Source organism: Cheilinus undulatus, linkage group 17, assembly GCF_018320785.1.
Source record: "Cheilinus undulatus linkage group 17, ASM1832078v1, whole genome shotgun sequence".
NCBI lineage: Eukaryota > Metazoa > Chordata > Actinopteri > Labriformes > Labridae > Cheilinus > Cheilinus undulatus.
In genome coordinates this window covers 33,816,135-33,832,222 of record NC_054881.1, presented here as the reverse complement: position 1 = coordinate 33,832,222, position 16,088 = coordinate 33,816,135, and the positions used below count along the sequence as shown (strand labels likewise).

General features: G+C 39.0%; 1 protein-coding gene and 1 non-coding gene across 3 annotated transcripts; both read left to right on the top strand.

The window, feature by feature from the left end:
- The first annotated feature begins 4,337 nt into the window (after positions 1–4,337).
- ddx54 (DEAD (Asp-Glu-Ala-Asp) box polypeptide 54) lies at positions 4,338–15,106 on the top strand. 2 transcript variants are annotated; one of them, XM_041810107.1, is made up of 21 exons: positions 4,338–4,412; positions 4,499–4,644; positions 6,659–6,785; positions 6,932–7,002; positions 7,086–7,274; positions 7,375–7,424; positions 7,509–7,550; positions 7,635–7,730; positions 7,821–7,942; positions 9,488–9,549; positions 10,315–10,446; positions 10,549–10,759; positions 10,871–11,002; positions 11,085–11,306; positions 11,394–11,467; positions 11,559–11,765; positions 13,188–13,336; positions 13,429–13,542; positions 13,656–13,766; positions 13,870–13,958; positions 14,559–15,106. In XM_041810107.1, the coding sequence occupies exons 2-21, from the start codon at positions 4,525–4,527 to the stop codon at positions 14,840–14,842; spliced, it is 2,604 nt and encodes an 867-aa protein (XP_041666041.1). In that variant the 5' UTR covers positions 4,338–4,412; positions 4,499–4,524; the 3' UTR covers positions 14,843–15,106. The 2 variants fall into 2 exon arrangements, with proteins under 2 accessions (XP_041666041.1, XP_041666040.1); XM_041810106.1 differs by having other exon boundaries at positions 4,367–4,644.
- On the top strand, positions 4,771–4,842 carry trnac-gca. The gene has a single exon. It is a non-coding gene; the product is annotated as a tRNA-Cys (tRNA).
- Positions 15,107–16,088: the final 982 nt, after the last annotated feature.

Genomic DNA, 16,088 nt, shown 5'->3' with positions numbered 1-16,088 from the left:
TGAGGTCTAGGCTTTGACTTGACCACTCCTGAACATTCACCTTGTTGTCTTTCAACCATTTCTGTGTAGCTTTCACTGTATGCTTCAGGTCATTGTTTTTCTAAAAAATTAATCTTCTCCCAAGCCGTAGTTCTCTTGCAGACTCAATAAGATTGTCCTCCTGGATTTTTCTATGCTGGCTGCTAAGAAGCATCCCCACAGCATGATGCTGCTACCACTGTGCTTCACAGTGGGGATGGTGTGTTTGTGGTGATGTGTGTTTGGTGTCCGCCAAACACAACGTCCTCCACTTGACCATATGCCTTTAGGTGAACTCTGGTCCAGATTTAATCTGAGTTCTCTTCAACAGTGGCTTTATCTTTTCCCATAAAGCGTTGACTGATTTAGAACCCGGGCGACAGTCGTTGTATGGATCTCCCATCTCAGCAGCTGTAGCTTGCAACTCCTTCAAAGTAGTTTTCGGTGTCTTGGTGGTCTCTCTCACTTGTCTCCTTCTTGCACAGTTGCTCATTTTATGACATATTTGCACGTGAAAAATTCCTTCCGTTTTTTGATGATGGATTTAACTGAACTCTGTGGCATGTTCGATGCCTTGGAAAAATTTTGTATCCATCCCCAGACTTATACTTTTCAATAACCTTTTCTCTGAGCTGCTTGGAGTGTTCTTTTGTCTTCATGGTGTAATGGTAGCCAGGTATACTGATCAACCAGTGACTGGACCTTTCAGACACAGGTGTCTTTATAATACAGACATTTGAGACACACTCACTGCACTGGGTTTTTTTTTTTTGGGTCATATTATATGGACCATGATTGATTTATAAAGTCAATTAGAGGGGAAAATATGAAAGGGGGTGAAGACTTTTCTTATCCACTATATTTAAATTTACGTATATATTACATAAATAAATATACAATTTACCTAAAATGCAATGACACACAAACATTGAACATGATAAATATGTCAGGATCTTGGTAAAACAACACCAATTAACTCATCATCATGTCAAGAATTTAGAAAAATATAATGTGCGGTTTACCTTTTTGTCACAGAGGGGTGGAGCTTCACCCACCAAATGAGGGTACGGGGTTATGTGAAAACTATTTTGGGGTTTACTGTGCTGAACCATACCAAACTATTCAATCAAACTGGACCACCTGGTGGAAACGCAGCTTAAAATACAGGGAGTGGCTCAACTTACCCCACTCTCCCCTACTATTTAAAGCTCCTATAAGGAGATTTTAACTAATGAAACCAGCTTGATTAACACTGCTGTGTCTTTGTGACCTTCAATAGCAAACAAGACCATCAGCGACAAGATTAATAACTTAGCTAAAGCTGTTTAGATTCCTCAATCTGAGGCGACAGGTTAGGTTTCAGACAAGTGAAACAGCCTTTATTTACGTGGCAAAAATCCAAGATTAGAAACACATTTTAACGTAGAGGACAGCAGGATGATTTTTTTTGTTCAAAAACATTACTTACATGTGTAAGCTATTGGAAAAAATCAGCAAGAGATCTTGTTTTGTCGACAGCAGGCTGAAAATCGACACATGCAGAAAGTTTCTTCGCCTAAACAGCAGCCATTTATCTCTTTCTCTCAGGACACACAAAGTTTGAGACCATGTTGGGAATGATTAGAGTCGTAATAAACCTCTGAAATGTGAAACCAAAGAAAGGATTATAAATGACATTATCTACTGGTGAATAACAAATGTCAAAACTTGTCTCATCAGCTGAATTAGTTTGACTTAGATTAAATTCTTAAAAACCAAAAAAATGTGTTCCAGTGTATTCAAAATTCAATCAAAGTGTGTAACTTCTGATTCGTTTTTTTGTGCATGATACGACAAAAATAGCAGACATTATGCATGTCTTTCAGATCAAACACCAACTAAATCCTGCAAACTCATTTGAAGGCCATTAGGTCAGGCATTTTGCAGAAATAATCTGTAATCTGTTTCAGCATGACCCAGAGTCAGATATATCTTATTCTCTGGAAACCTGCAGAAATATATTTAAGCATGTCTAAAAGTGAAAGTATTAGTATTGTCCTCTAATGCTGTCATTATGATGACTATATTTTTATATAACTCATAATTCAAACACCCAAAGAAGAGATAAGAGCTTTTCTTTTTGTTGCATAATTTTTATGAAGTGACTGCTCAGGACATTTCAAGCAGACAAAGCTTACCCATCCATGCAACAACTGTCACACTTCTGCTGCTGGAAGTCTGGAGTACGCTACCAGATTTATTTAAGAGCACACTTCACTTCACTGCACAAACATAAGCTTGACACAGCATGTCCGTCAATGGAATATATGCATTAATAATGAGAACGTTGCGGTGTATTATCACAATACAATTTGTCATTAAAGAGTGGTGACATAACAAAACAGAGATGAATGGACGAGGGTTCATTCACATGCTTCCCAGCAAAAGCTTATGTAGAATATCCCTGCTTTGGGTTTAAAGTAATCTTACAAAACCACTTAAATATCTCAGAGATCAAATTTTTCTTAGTATTTTTGACTATCATCAAATAATCCATGCTTTTACTGGTACTGCATATTGACTTTGTTCAGGTTTAATGTTGCTGACATGTCTCTGATGGGGTTTTTGAAAAAGTGAGGGCAGATGCAGCAACAGAAAACAGATTCTGAATACATCAAAAAGTCAGAGATAATCAGCCTATAGATAACAAAGAACTAACTTTATTTCTTAATTATTCATATTTATCAGTGACATGAAATTTCAAGTGTAATAGTGTATTAAAACATATATTTGGTGTCTGTCCATGCAAGACTTACACATATTATTGCATGAAATACATTTGAAATACAGGAAGAAAAACTCTTGAGAGTATGGTAAGGTCATGCCACAGCATTGCAATCAGGTTTAGGTCTGAACTTTGGCTAGGCCACTCCAACACCTTTATTGTTTTTAAGCCATTCAGAGGTTGACTTACCTGCTGCATAACCCAAGTGTGCTTGGGCTTGAGGTCACAGACTGATTGCTGGACATTCTTTGAAGCCCCTCCCTGCAGTGTGCAATAGGGAGCGGTGCCCAATGAGGAGCTGAATGCTGCCTTACCCTTCCTGTCAAACATGTGGGGTACTAGGAAAATAGCACGGAAAAAAATAGAGTTTGCGACCCGCCAATAAAACAATAAATGGAACAGCTAGTATCTGACAAGAATCATGATAAATGAAGGCATAAAAACAATATAAGTGGAATAGATTTCCAGTGGAATTGAATGTGATATAAAAGTGATGTCTGTGAGTGTGTTACATTTTTATAAATTACGACAAGTTGCCCAGTATGTAAACACATGTATATTTTTGTTTAGCAGTGGTTTTCTTGTCCTGGAACTCTCCTATGGATACTATTTTGCCCAGACTCTTTCTTATTGTTGAATCGTTAAGGTCAGTGTTCATGACCTCACCATGGCTCAATGGGCCCCCAAAATCTTAGCAATGGCTTTGTAGCCCCCTTCAAACTGACAGATGCCAGTGACTTTGTTTCTCATCTGTTCTTGATTTTCTTCAGATGGTGCTGTGATGTGTTGCTTTTGAGATCTTTGTGTCTACTACACTTTGTCAGACGGGTTCTATTTAAAGGATTTCTTGATTCAACAAGTCTGGGAGTAATCAGGCCTGGATGTGTGCAAGTGAAATTGAACTCAGACTTTGAAAAACTGCAGTTAATCACAAATAATTCTTTATTTAACGATGGGGCCAGGAAAATTTAGATGCCCCCCCCCAATAAATGAAATCATCATTATAAAACAGCATTTTATATAGGGGTGGGTTATCTTTGACTAATATTTGAAGTGCTTTGATGATCGAAATATCTGAGTTTGGCAAATATGCAAAAAATATAAGAAATCAGGAAGGGGGTAAACATTTTTGCAGCACTGTGTGCTAAAAAAAAGAAAATGTGCAGGATTGGGGTTCTGTTCCTCTTCTTTCTACTCATCAGAGTATATAGATTTCAAACAAATAATCTGTCTTTTTCTCTGAATTAATAATTTAATTTCTGGCTTTGTGGGGGCTGGCAAATGCAAGAGCGTAAAATTGAGTTAAATGGTTCGATTTAGCTGCTGAATTACCGGCTTTGAAGTACAGTTCATCAAATCCTCTGTAAGTAAATGAGATATTGTTACATCAGGAACTTGGTTGTAAGGCTTTTAAGATAATGGAATTTTTCACATCATACAGCATGGCCGTGGAGGGAGCGGGGGAGCAGCAGGAAAAGATGATATGACGCTGGAGTTTTTCCTAAAGGCAGTAGGTGGCGATGTTGGGCTACAACAACGTACCAGCGGCGGGCATTGGACGGAAGAAGAAGAGGAAACCGAGAAGAAGACGTCCACACGTGGATTCAACATGTCTGCCTCCCGTGTTGTGGTACGTTAAGATATCAATATCTCTTTAGATCACCAGTTTTAACCTTATAATTTCATAAACTGTACAGTGAAGTCTATTTAAAGCAGACTTACAGCTGTATTAGAGCACCAGGATGGCGCAGAAGAAGAAGAAACTGACGAAGAAGAAGAGACACAGTGCTAATAGAGAGCAGGAGGCTGACTCTGACAGCGGAGACTTTGAGCTGGCTGCTGAGATTAAAGACGATGATTCTGTGAGTAACATTGTTTGAAAATGGCTCAGATATCATATGGTGACTAACTAATATTATTATTTATTTAAAAAAAGAAGTAGCGGCTTTATTAGACTATACGTTTCCATCGCTCTGTACTGTACAGACGGGGGTATAGCTCAGTGGTAGAGCATTTGACTGCAGATCAAGAGGTCTCCGGTTCAAATCCGGATGCCCCCTAATTTCTTTATACATGAAAAATTAATATACGACCTTTAAAGTCACCAAAACAAATGTGGCAATGCTATAACATGAGTAGTAACCAAAAATATATGCTAAATACTGTAAATTCCGGTGTCTGTTTTGATATCACTTCATCTGTTTATTAAGCAGAGTAAAACTCTTTGCATGAGTCAAATCTGAGGAGGATCTATGGACTCAAATTATGACAAGTCTTAGGTTTACCATAAACTTTAGTTACTGTTTCCTACAGTTTTCTAATCTTATAAACGAAGGAGATTTGAGTCTGTATACAGTGTTTCCTACAGAATAACTCAACCCCCTGCGACCCCCTTCACTTTTTCAGTTTTGTTATGCAGCCTAAAAATACAGTCGAAAAACATTATTTTTGATTCCCATTAATCTACACTCAGTACCCCCCAATGACAAAATGAAAACATTTTTTATTGAAAATGTATTAAAGATTAAAAAACCTGAAATATCACTTTGACATAGTATTCAGACCCTGAAAAACACCTTAATGTATCTACACCTTGAGTGGAGTCCACCTGTGGTAAATTACATTGATTTGACATGATTTGGTAAGGCTCACCCCTCTCTATAGAAGGCCTCACAGTGGACAACACATTATCAGAGCAAAAGGAGGTCAAAGGAACTGCCTGCAGAGCTCAGAGACAGGATTGTTGACAGACACAGATCTGGGGAAGGCTACAGAAATGTTCTGCAGCACTGAATGTTCCCAAGAGCACAGTGGCCTTCGTGATTCTTAGATGAAGGAAGTTTAGCACAACCAGGACTTTTAAGAGCTGGTGACCCAGCCAAACTGAGCAATCGAGGGAGAAGGGCCTTAGTAGTAGAGGTGGCCAAGAACTTGATGGTCACTCTGACCGAGCTCCAGAGATCCTGTGTGGAGATGGGACGGAGTTCCAGAAGGGGAACCATCACTGCAAAGCTTCACTGAACTGGGCTTATGGCAGACTGGCTAGACAGAAGCATCTCCTCAGTGCAAAACACATGAGGGGTTGGCAAAAGCTTCAAGCTCGCTTGGCTTTCATGCAAGTTGTTGGTAAAGTTTACTATCGAAATATTGGTAGTAAATAACAGCAGAAATTTTCATGTGTGCTCATACCAACAATTCACTTTTTAAGATACCTGCCAATGATGATAACATGCTGGTAATATCGCACATCCCTAAAAATTTACAATAATTGTTATTTGTAGTTAATTGCGATTAATGCAATTAATCTTGACAGCCCTATTTTTACTCATAAAACATGATTTTTTTTCTATAATAACACTAATATATTACAAAAAGTCCTGTTAGAAAAATAAATAAAATAAACATGCAAGCAAGAAAAGAGAATAGCAATATATTTTGCATCATGTTTTTGTTTAATACATAATTGCAACTTGACCATTCTGAATACACATTGACAGCAATCAATCTGATGGTAGCTAGTAGATAATTCAGCTTCATCTGTCAACTTCAAAATGCTGTGAAAGCATGGCTTTATACTTAGGACTCTACACAGTGAGTAAACTGGACACATGCTGAGTGAGAACACATTGCTTGTTTATAAAAAATAATTCACTTTATTGAGATAAATCCAGTCTTTTTCAGCATGGGAATGATGAAATTAAGATTAAATGTGCATCCCTTATTGTAGACATAAGAAAAATTGTTAAATCATCATTTCAATTTGTAAGGATGAATTCATCTGTTTTATGAGGATAAAACTGGCAGATGATTTCTTTTTTGGCATGTTTTTTGTGTTATTGACAAGTAGCTGTTGCATTTTCCTATTTTGACTTACAGCCAGGGAGAAGGATGCCAAGGTTCCCGGCCTCCTCTGAGTACCTTTCAGATGTGGAGCCAGACACCAGAGAGCTGGTCAGAGCTCAAAACAAGAAGAAGAAGAAGTCTGGAGGCTTTCAATCCATGGGTAAGACCCTGTATAGAGCATATAGTTTGGAGTGGATGCAACTGAACGCTTTTATTTGAAAGTCATTTGAGCTGAGGAAGGTGTTTTTAATTCAAAAGTGATTGAGTTTTTCCTAATGTTTAAACTTTTTTATTTTTTTTGCTCAGGCCTCTGCTACCCTGTTTATAAAGGCGTCATGAAGAAGGGTTACAAAGTCCCAACTCCGATCCAAAGAAAGGTTTGTCAGGATGCCTAAATCAAACTTCTTTCATCTTTAACAGCAGAGAATTTAATGCAGAATTCTTCTCTCCTTCACTTCAGACCATCCCTGTGATTCTGGATGGGAAAGATATCGTGGCCATGGCGAGGACTGGCAGCGGTAAGACTGCTGCCTTTCTGGTGCCCATGTTTGAGAAGCTGAAAGCCCCTCAAGCCAAAATGGGAGCCCGGGCTCTCATCCTGACACCCACCAGAGAGCTGGCACTACAGACCATGAAGTTCACTAAAGAGGTCAGAGGAATAAAGTTTCTTGAAGATTTAGGTTTTAAAATAAGGTTTAATTTTGCTATGTGTCTGTGATTATAAAAGTGAATTCCCTTTGGTTTTATAGCTGGGGAAGTTCACCGGCCTTAAAACTGCCTTGATCCTTGGTGGAGACAGGTGTGTGAATTCTCCTTATTTCTTTTTAAGTTAGATTGAAAAATAAATTCTAGAATAAATGTAAATATTTCTGCTGTTTTCTAGGATGGATGATCAGTTTGCCGCCCTTCATGAAAACCCAGACATGTGAGTGATTTCACGTTGTTGTAACTAATAATTATATCTCTTTTTGAGATGTTTAGTCCTGATTTTCATCAATCTCTCCCCCAGAATCATCGGTACCCCTGGTCGTCTCATGCACGTCATCAAAGAGATGAACCTGAAGCTGCAGAGTGTGGAGTACGTAGTGTTTGACGAGGCTGACAGGTGAGAAATGGGTCCTGTTTTCATTTCACATCTCTGATTTTCTCTGATGAGAGGATTTGGTAATGGTTCTGTGCCTTCTGTCTTGCTCAGGCTGTTTGAGATGGGTTTTGCTGAGCAGCTTCAGGAGATAATCGGCAGGCTTCCAGACACCAGACAGACTCTGCTGTTCTCTGCCACACTGCCCAAAGTGTTGGTGGAGTTTGCCAGAGCAGGTAGGATCAGCAATCACTTCTGTATGACATACATTAGCTTTAAAAAGGTAACTGTGGTCAGAATAGTATTGCTGATTTAGCCCCCATTTGCATGACAATTTCTAAACAGTGATCTTTCTTTGCACTTTGACTGTTGACACAGCAGCTGCATTTTGGGTGCTTGAAGTTCTTGGTGTAAGGCAGACATTATTTTTGATTACTCTGCAATTTGTAATTAGTTACATTGTTCAGGAAGTTCTTGTGTAATGCACAAAAGGTAACTCAAACTTATTATATCATGCATCATGTAATATCTTTTATTGCCTAGTTTATGTAACTCTCGGACAGGGTACACTACCACATGTAAAACTTGCTTTTCTTTGTCCTGCAATAAGTCGAAGGGAATCATTGAAAGGCACTCGTTTGTTGGTCATCTTTCTCTTCCCTCTGAATCAGAGATGTTGGCGGGCCAACACTCACATGCGGTTTTCAGTTATAGCAGTTCTCATAACGGGTTCCATAGTCTAAACTTTATGTTGTCATGTAAACTTCCTCACAACGCTGAGGAAGACTAAGTCGAAACCGTCCGTTGTGCCTTGCTGCCTTGAATAAAACTACTAGAAAGGACATTTTAAATGCTAACACTTCTCTAACTCTAGTCATGTAAACTGGAAAAATAAAGTTCCTGCTGAAAATGGAGACATTTTGCTCATGCACATGATCAGGGCTTGACATTTACACCCGCCAACTAGCCAAACGTGGGTAGATTTCAGCCGTGATGGGTAACAGAGTGACTCTAACTAGCCACAATGGCGAGGAGAGGAAAAGTTTTGACGCTTAACATTCTCTGGTGGAGATTTGTCGCAGTGAAAATGAGAGATGTTCTTGTAATCTGCTGTAGTTTTCCGAAATACACAGTCAATTTACAGTCAGTATTTTAAAATTAGCATAAACTTAATAACCATTGAAGAAAATAAAAGCCTAGGCATCTTGACTCTTAGATGACTTTCTCTAACGGTGAAGTATGATGCATATCTCTGTAGTGTGCTGTTTCATATGTACAGGGAGAAGTGCTTTATTAAGAGGAGAGCTTATGTTGATCATACTGATGAGGGAAAATAGAGCATGAATGTCATGTCATACCAGATGTACCAAATATGTCATATAGCACATAGTTTCCAAACACCAAAATTGTGGCTAGTAAGTTTGCAAAACTACTAGCCACCATGGCTGGTGGGCAAAAGAGTTAATGTCAGTGTCCATTCTCACAAACACTTGTGTGTCAGCTTTTTCTATGTTTACACCACTCCATTCTGTTGAAGACAGAATAATTGCTTTTAGCCTGTTGTTTCATTACAAAGTCACATGGCTACTGACCTGGCATGTATACTAAAGTATTGTTAGTCATTTTTGAGGATGCATGTGCCAGCAGCTGTTATCAGTGTTGTCATCTGAACATGGAACTTTTTTGACTCTGAAAAAAACAAAAAAAAATTACATTTTTTAGTGGAGCATTTCCATGCAAACATGGCCTAAGATGCAAGCTAACTTAATGTTTCTTTCCAGGGCTGACTGAACCAGTTCTGATTCGTTTGGATGTGGACTCAAAGCTCAGTGACCAGATAAAGGTAAATACAGGACACAGCTTGTTAACCCTGAAAAAGTGGTAATAAAGCATCATTAACTAAAATAAATGCCAATACATGCATATACAGGTTCTTCTCAAAAAAATTAAATATCAAGTAAACGTTTATTTTTTCCTTTGATTAACTTCAGAAAGTTAAACTTCCATATATTCTAGATTCAGCAAATTGTTTTTCTGGTTAAAATAAGGTTCTTTGTTTTGAACTACTAATGATTTTGTGCCTTTTACTGGGGAAGATAGACAGTGATATCCAAACATGTATGACAGACGATCCTATTGAAAGCTAATAATATCAATAACAATGTAACATGTGAAGCACTTTTCAAAAACAGGTTGACAGAGTGTTTTTAAATACATGCACAGCATACAGAATCACACATTACAAAATAATAAGGAACCCAAATAAGTTGAGACCAAGACAACAAAAAACAAACCAGCATAATTTACCCTAAACATCGATGTCTAAGAACAGAGCTACAGTTGGGCATAAGTGATGTTGAAAGTTGCGGTAAAACGGGCACATCTGTGTTTTTTAAACCTATTTATATTTCAGGCACTCTCTTGTCATACATTTAACCATTTTATTGCAGAATGGTTCATCAGTTTTACTTGGCTGTAGACTTAGTAGACTTTGCCTGTGAACTAAACACTTCAGAAGAAATGCAAGACACACAACTCTCAGACCTCAAAACTCAGTCTTCAGTTGTAGACCAACTACACAATCTGAATCACCTCTGTTTGCCCTCAGCTGTCATTTTTCCATCTGCGTGTGGATGACAAACCTGCGCTGCTGCTTCATCTGCTGAGGAACGTAGTGAAGCCTCAGGAGCAAACCGTGGTTTTTGTAGCCACCAAACACCATGTAGAGTACCTGAAAGAGGTGAGATACAAAAAGCAAAACAACTGCACTGATAAAATGTATGACAAATGTTGTTAAAACTAGACTTAATGGAGCATTTCATTGTCTCTTTATCTTGTCCAGCTGCTGTCCTCTGAAGGTATAGAGTGCGCCTACATCTACAGCGCCCTCGACCAGACCGCCAGAAAAATCAACATCGGGAAGTTTGTTCATCGAAAGGCAATGGTGCTGATCGTGACTGATGTTGCTGCTCGTGGTATCGACATCCCCCTGCTGGACAATGTCATCAACTACAACTTCCCCTCCAAGGCCAAGCTGTTCCTGCACAGAGTTGGTGAGTGTTAAGTATGATCTGAGTTTGGCCTCAATTCAAGTTTTACATTTAAACTTTTGAATATTGATACGTTTTTTTAAACCATGTATTATCACTTGTTTGTCCCATTAGGCCGTGTGGGACGTGCTGGTCGCAGTGGCACAGCCTACAGTATGATTTGTCAAGATGAGATGCCTTTTGTTTACGATCTTCACCTCTTCCTGGGACGTCCTGTGCAGTTTGCCACTCCAGAGCATGATAAAGGTAGACTTTGCAGCTTTCCTTAGAGTGCATCTCTACTCTTCAGGTTGCTTGTTTGTCACAGTCTTTCTCTCTTCTCCTCCAGATGCAGATGGCATTTATGGTCGGGTCCCTCAGAGCATCCTCGACGACGAAGGTTCCCATCTGATCACGGCCCATGAGAACTCCCTGGACCTGCAAAACATGCATCGTGTGTCTGAGAACGCCTACAAGCAGTACCTCAAGTCTCGACCGAACCCTTCGGCTGAGTCCATCAGACGGGTGAAAAGCACAGATCTGTCCAGCATGGCCATTCATCCACTGCTAGGTGAGTGTGAAAGAAGACAAACTTTTAAGAGAAAGGTGCCTGTGATAATGGATATTTGATTTCAGTGTTTGAATGATGTTGTTTCAGGGTCAGATTTGGAGAAAATGGAACTGGAGCGTCTTCAGATAGTGGATGCCATTAAAGGCTACAAATCCAAATCAGTGAGTTACACGAGATGATACAGTACATACAAGATCAGATTTCCTACACCTGCCATAAAGGATGATTAATCTTTCCTTCATCTTCTCTTAGACAATTTTTGAAATCAACTCTAACAGTAAAACGCAAGCGAGTGAGGTGATGAGAGCCAAACGTTCCAAAGACACAAGACTGGTGGAAAAATTCAGCAAACAGAGAGATGACCTCGCTGCAGAAAACCAACTCCAGGGTCCAGCCAACGCCACCAACACAGACGAGGATTTCACACACTCAACAGGCAAAGAAGAAGACACTCTACAGGCAAGACACCCTCATGCTTCTGTGGTGTTGTGATATGAAACCAAGCATGACCGTGTTCTTTTCTCTAAAGCATTTTTTGAGTCTGTTGTTTATTTAAGAGAAAAAATGTCTTCAACAAATTAAAGTAAAACACAAAGAGATTTAAGTATTTGTTTACTAAAATGACCATATAGCTATGAAAGATAATCTGTTAGAAAATAGAGGGAAAATAGCCTCAGTTTCACCATTACAGTGAGCTAAATTCCAACCACAGCCAAACAGAAAAGAAACTACTGCTTAAATGAAATTAAAGACTGATGATGTGATGATGATAAAAGATGCAGCATTTGTCAGACTGCAATAATAATGTAGCTAAACCAAGTTCATTTTTTTTAAAACAACAGAATGCTGATGTTTTAACCTAAGCCCAGTCCAGACCAAAGATTTGGGATGCATAAAACCTTTTTTTTAGGAAATTAAAGCTGTGTGAGCTGAGCTGTTGCAGTTTAAATCCGCTTGATTGACTGTGTTGCCTGCAGTTCAGTTTGTCAAGTCCCCACCTGCTGGTTGTAGACTGTAAAGGCCGTCATGTTCCTTCCTCCATGTCTTCCTCTTGAGCCCAAAAGAGGTCAGCTGGTCATTCCAGTTGCAAAGTTAAAAATGATTAAACTTCTCTGGGAATTACTGGGTAGGGCTGGGCAATTAATCAAAAATTAGTTTAAATCGCAAATTGGCCTGCTGCAATTTTCAAATCGCAGAAGGTGCAATATTTCTTTAACCTGAAATTTGTGTCAAAATACCAGATTTAAACTTTTTTTTGCCAACAGAAGATCATCTGATCCTCTGTCCTAAACTCTGCTTACCTATGAAGTTTTAAAAACAATGCTTCAACTGTGAATCACTTCCAGCACCTCTATAATCAGTGCCTTGTTTTGTAGACTTGATGCATTTTTTCAAAGGACTGAATAAAACACCTGCAGAGCTGTGTGCTCTACTTGCTGTGCTTGCTTGTGCCTACTGGAAAGTGCTTGTATGCCCTGGTAAAATTTGGCGAAGACTTGACAGTATCAAAAAACCTACTGCCCAATCCAAATATATAGCTGTGCATGTTATATTTTTGTACTATTCAAACAGATGCATGACAACATCCTGCATGTTCTTGTGTAAAATGCTAAAAAGTCGCAAATTGTTTGAAGAAAATGTTTTTTAAATTTCCTGTGGAAAAAGATTTTTTACAAATATTGAAGTGGTTTTTCATATATATTCCCCCAATCAAATCAGCCCTAATAACTTAATTTATCAACTGTGTTGAAGACACATGCTTCATGCAAACGTTAATTATGCTACACATGACTGAAAATCCTCATTTAGTAAACTGCAGTTGAATTCCCTTACTGCACTAAATGCCATTCTTTGACATGTAGTTCTTTACCTTTCCACCAGGGGGTGTTCTCTGCAGTTGTAGGTGGAAAAAGAAAAGGCCCACAGGAGGACGGGGAACAGCGGCCAAAGAACAAACGAAGCAAACAGTCGGGCAAAGATGAGGAGTTTTACATCCCATACAGACCCAAAGACTTCGACTCTGAGAGAGGGTGAGGAAAAAACATTTCCTCTTTTCTATTGCCATGCTGTACAAGTAATAAAAACTGATTAACCCAACCCTGCCTTTTTTTTCTGATATTAGGTTAAGCCTCGGTGGAGAGGGCAGCGCTTTTGAGAAGCAGGCGTCCTCTGCTGTCCTGGACCTCATGGGAGATGAAGGAGAGAAACTCAACCAGCACAAAAAAATAATGAAATGGTAAAAACTTACATTCACTTCTTGTCTGTCTCCTTCTCTTTTTATTATTCTGACTCATTTAGCATATAAATTTTAATCACAAAGCATTATGTGATACCTTTCTTTTATTTAAGGGACCGAAAGAGGAAACGCTTTGTGACAGAAACAGGAAAGGAGGACCAGAAGAAGAAGATCCGGACAGATGGTGGTCAGGTCATCCAAAACAAGAAGAACAGAAAGAACTTGTATCCTTCCAAAAAAAGGACTACTTTTATAGTTAGCTATTACTGTTCTTGCTGATATAAAGCTGTTTTGTTTGGATGTTGTTTCACTTAACGAATACGTCAGCTATGAGGAATGGAAGAAGAAGTACAGGGTGGATGACGGAGGATCAGGCTCAGATGGTGAAACAGGAGGGGGGAGACGACCAGCAGGAGGTAAAAAAAAAAAAAAAAAGCACCTTTGTTTATTAATAAAAGTTTGTGTCTGGCATTTGGGCTCCAACGTCATCACTCCTGGCAGAATTATTCCACATGCACCTGGGTGGAGCCTACAGGTGAAAGAGCAAAGAGCTGGCGATAATAGAGCCTGGCAATCTTGTAACTTTAATAGACTACCAAATTATGAGGATGCTTTTGTGGCTTTTATACATTTTAAAGCTCTGCCCAGTACTCTGGACCACCTTATATTCTGACTGCTTTGAGCGAGAATTTACAGTCTTTTTAACAGTGAAGGAAAAGTACAAACATTTTAGTTTTTTCTGTTAGTTGTGGTTGACTCTCCGGAGAAATAATCTAAACCATTTGTAAAGATCTGTAAACCAAAGGAAATCTGGTCTGGCCAAAGAAATTGCAGTTACAGCTGCTATATTAGAAGGGTACATCAGTCCCACAAACCCTTGTTCTGAATGCAAACATGCTTTTTCTCAATGACCCAGTCTGCACAAGTTATGAGAATTCTCTGATACTTTTGCATGTATTATCAAGTATTCATGTAGTACTGTTTTTGTCTTAACCCCTTTCTCTGTGGTGTCCCAGGTCGGGGTCGAGGCCGTGGCCGTCGAGGTGGAAACCCCAATAATCCAAACTTTCAGAGGCCTTCGGCTCCACAGCAGACACCTGGCGGCAGCAGAGTGCGCTCAGAGCTGAAGACGCGCGAGCAGATCCTGAAACAGCGCAAGAAACAGCAGAAGCACAAGTTCCTGCAGAGCGGAGGACTGAAAAATCTCCGTAAAAAGAACAAGCAGTGGCTCGGAGAAGTGAAGAAGTCAGGGTTTGGACGGGGGGGTCAGAAGAAGGGTAAGATGAGGAAGAAACTCTGAGGAGCAGAAAGACTTATGTTATCTTCCTGAATCACCTTAAATAATTTAACACAGTTTTTCATAACTGTAGATAAAAGAAGACGATGGTTGATGAGAGCATTTCTAGGCCGGAAAGATGAACTTTGCCATCAGGCATCATTTCCTACAGGACTTTTGATTTGAAAAGATTATGTGTACTTATAATCCAATAGAGGTGTGCTACATGTTTAGCTACATGTTTAACTTGTGGCCAAATACAGAAAAAATAAAAGACATTGTGCATTATTTTCATGTTTATTCTTGTACCACAACAGATGTTTTATTTATGACATTAACTTTGAAAAACGATTCCTCTGCTGTGCCATACATGCATCTTACAATAGCGGTGTTAGTGATTGTAATACATTGGTTGGCAATACAATGGTTCTGTTCTTAATCTGAGTTTTCTTCAACAGTGGTTTCTCTTTGCTACTTTCCCATAAAGCTTTGATGAGGAACCCAGGAACAGTTGTTGTATGTAGAGTCTCTCTCTCATCTCAGCTGCTGAAGCTTTTAACTCCTTCAGAGTAGTCATAGGTGTCTTGGTGGCCTCTCTCACTAGTCTCCTTGCATGGTCACTCAGTTTGTCAAGAATAGCCTGATCAAGGCAAATTTACACATGTGCCATATCCCTTCCATTTCTTGATAATGGATTTAACTGAACTCTAGGAGATGTTCAGTGCCTAGTATTTTTTTGTATTCATCCCCTGACTTAATACTTCTTGATAACTTTTTCACTAAGTTGCTTGGAGTGTTCTTTTGTCTTCATGGTGTAATGTATCATGAATACTGATTAACCAGTGACTGGACCTCCCAGACACAGGTGTCTTTATACTACAATCACTTGAGACACATAAACTGCACTCATGTGATTCCTATTTCACTAATTGTGAGACTAATAGCACAGATTGGCTGGACCTGTGTTGAATTAGGTCACTTTACAAGAGGGGAATATTTATGCAACCACTTATTTTACCCAGCGTATTTGTTTTTTAATTGACATTACTTTGTAGAAATCTGTTTTCACTTTGACCTTAAAGAGTATTTTTGTTTTATTATTATTATTTTAAGATTTATTTTTGGGCATTTTTCGAACCCGGGCCGCCCGCGTACATGAGGAGCGCCTTTAACCACTAGGCCACCTGTTCCCCTTGTTTTATTTTTATGTCAGAAAAGCTGAATTAATTGACCATAATTGATTTATAAAATCAATACAAGGGTAAAACAT